At 50.9% G+C, this 629-nt stretch overlaps 1 protein-coding gene across 1 annotated transcript in view; it reads right to left on the reverse strand.

Annotated features, from left to right (window-relative positions):
* LOC121933948 overlaps positions 1 to 629 on the reverse strand; it is a 13,463-nt gene that overhangs the window by 1,849 nt on the left and 10,985 nt on the right. The window contains exon 4 of the mRNA XM_042473928.1: positions 405 to 596. Coding sequence (XP_042329862.1) covers positions 405 to 596 — 192 coding nt within the window. The remainder of the gene's footprint in view (positions 1 to 404; positions 597 to 629) is intronic.

Raw genomic sequence — 629 nt, forward strand, 5'->3', positions numbered from 1 at the left:
AAAGCATAGAGCTGAGATGGAGGAGCTACAAAGGCCTAGTAGAGTATCCTCTGTAGGAATCTCTAGGTCTTCCAGGGCAACTCTGTGGTCAACGTCCGACAGACACTGACCATAGAACTGCTCTGGAGGAGCTACAAAGGCCTAGTAGAGTGGTCTCTCTAGGAATCTCTCTAGGTCCTTCCATGCGACTTTTAGTTAAGGTTGACCATAGAGTTGCACTGGAGGACCTAGAGATTCCTAGAGAGAAAATATTAATAAAACCAGTTAATAATTAAACCCTCAAAAGTCAAAGCCACAAATTTGGAGGGATGATTGTACATACCCAAGGCAACAGTGTGTCTCTGAGCATGTGCAAAGTACATGTGCAAAACCCAGCCTTTCTGTGTCGCCGCCTCCGGACCTACCTGGGCATTGTGGCCGCGCAGGATCTCTCTGATGCTGCGCAGGTAGCTTTCGATCACCTCCAGCTGGTGAAGGAACCTGCGAATGTCTGGCTGCGTCTGCCTCTTGACCTCTCCGATGGCCGTTGCAAGGAGGGACTGGCCTCTCCAGACCTCCGAGGCCTGCCTTGACCTCTGGCCGAAGGGAAGGGTGCAAGGTTAAAGCAACAGCTTTGAGGCCCAATGTTG

The sequence above is a fragment of the Sceloporus undulatus genome, chromosome 6, assembly GCF_019175285.1.
Source record: "Sceloporus undulatus isolate JIND9_A2432 ecotype Alabama chromosome 6, SceUnd_v1.1, whole genome shotgun sequence".
NCBI classification, from domain to species: Eukaryota; Metazoa; Chordata; class Lepidosauria; order Squamata; family Phrynosomatidae; genus Sceloporus; species Sceloporus undulatus.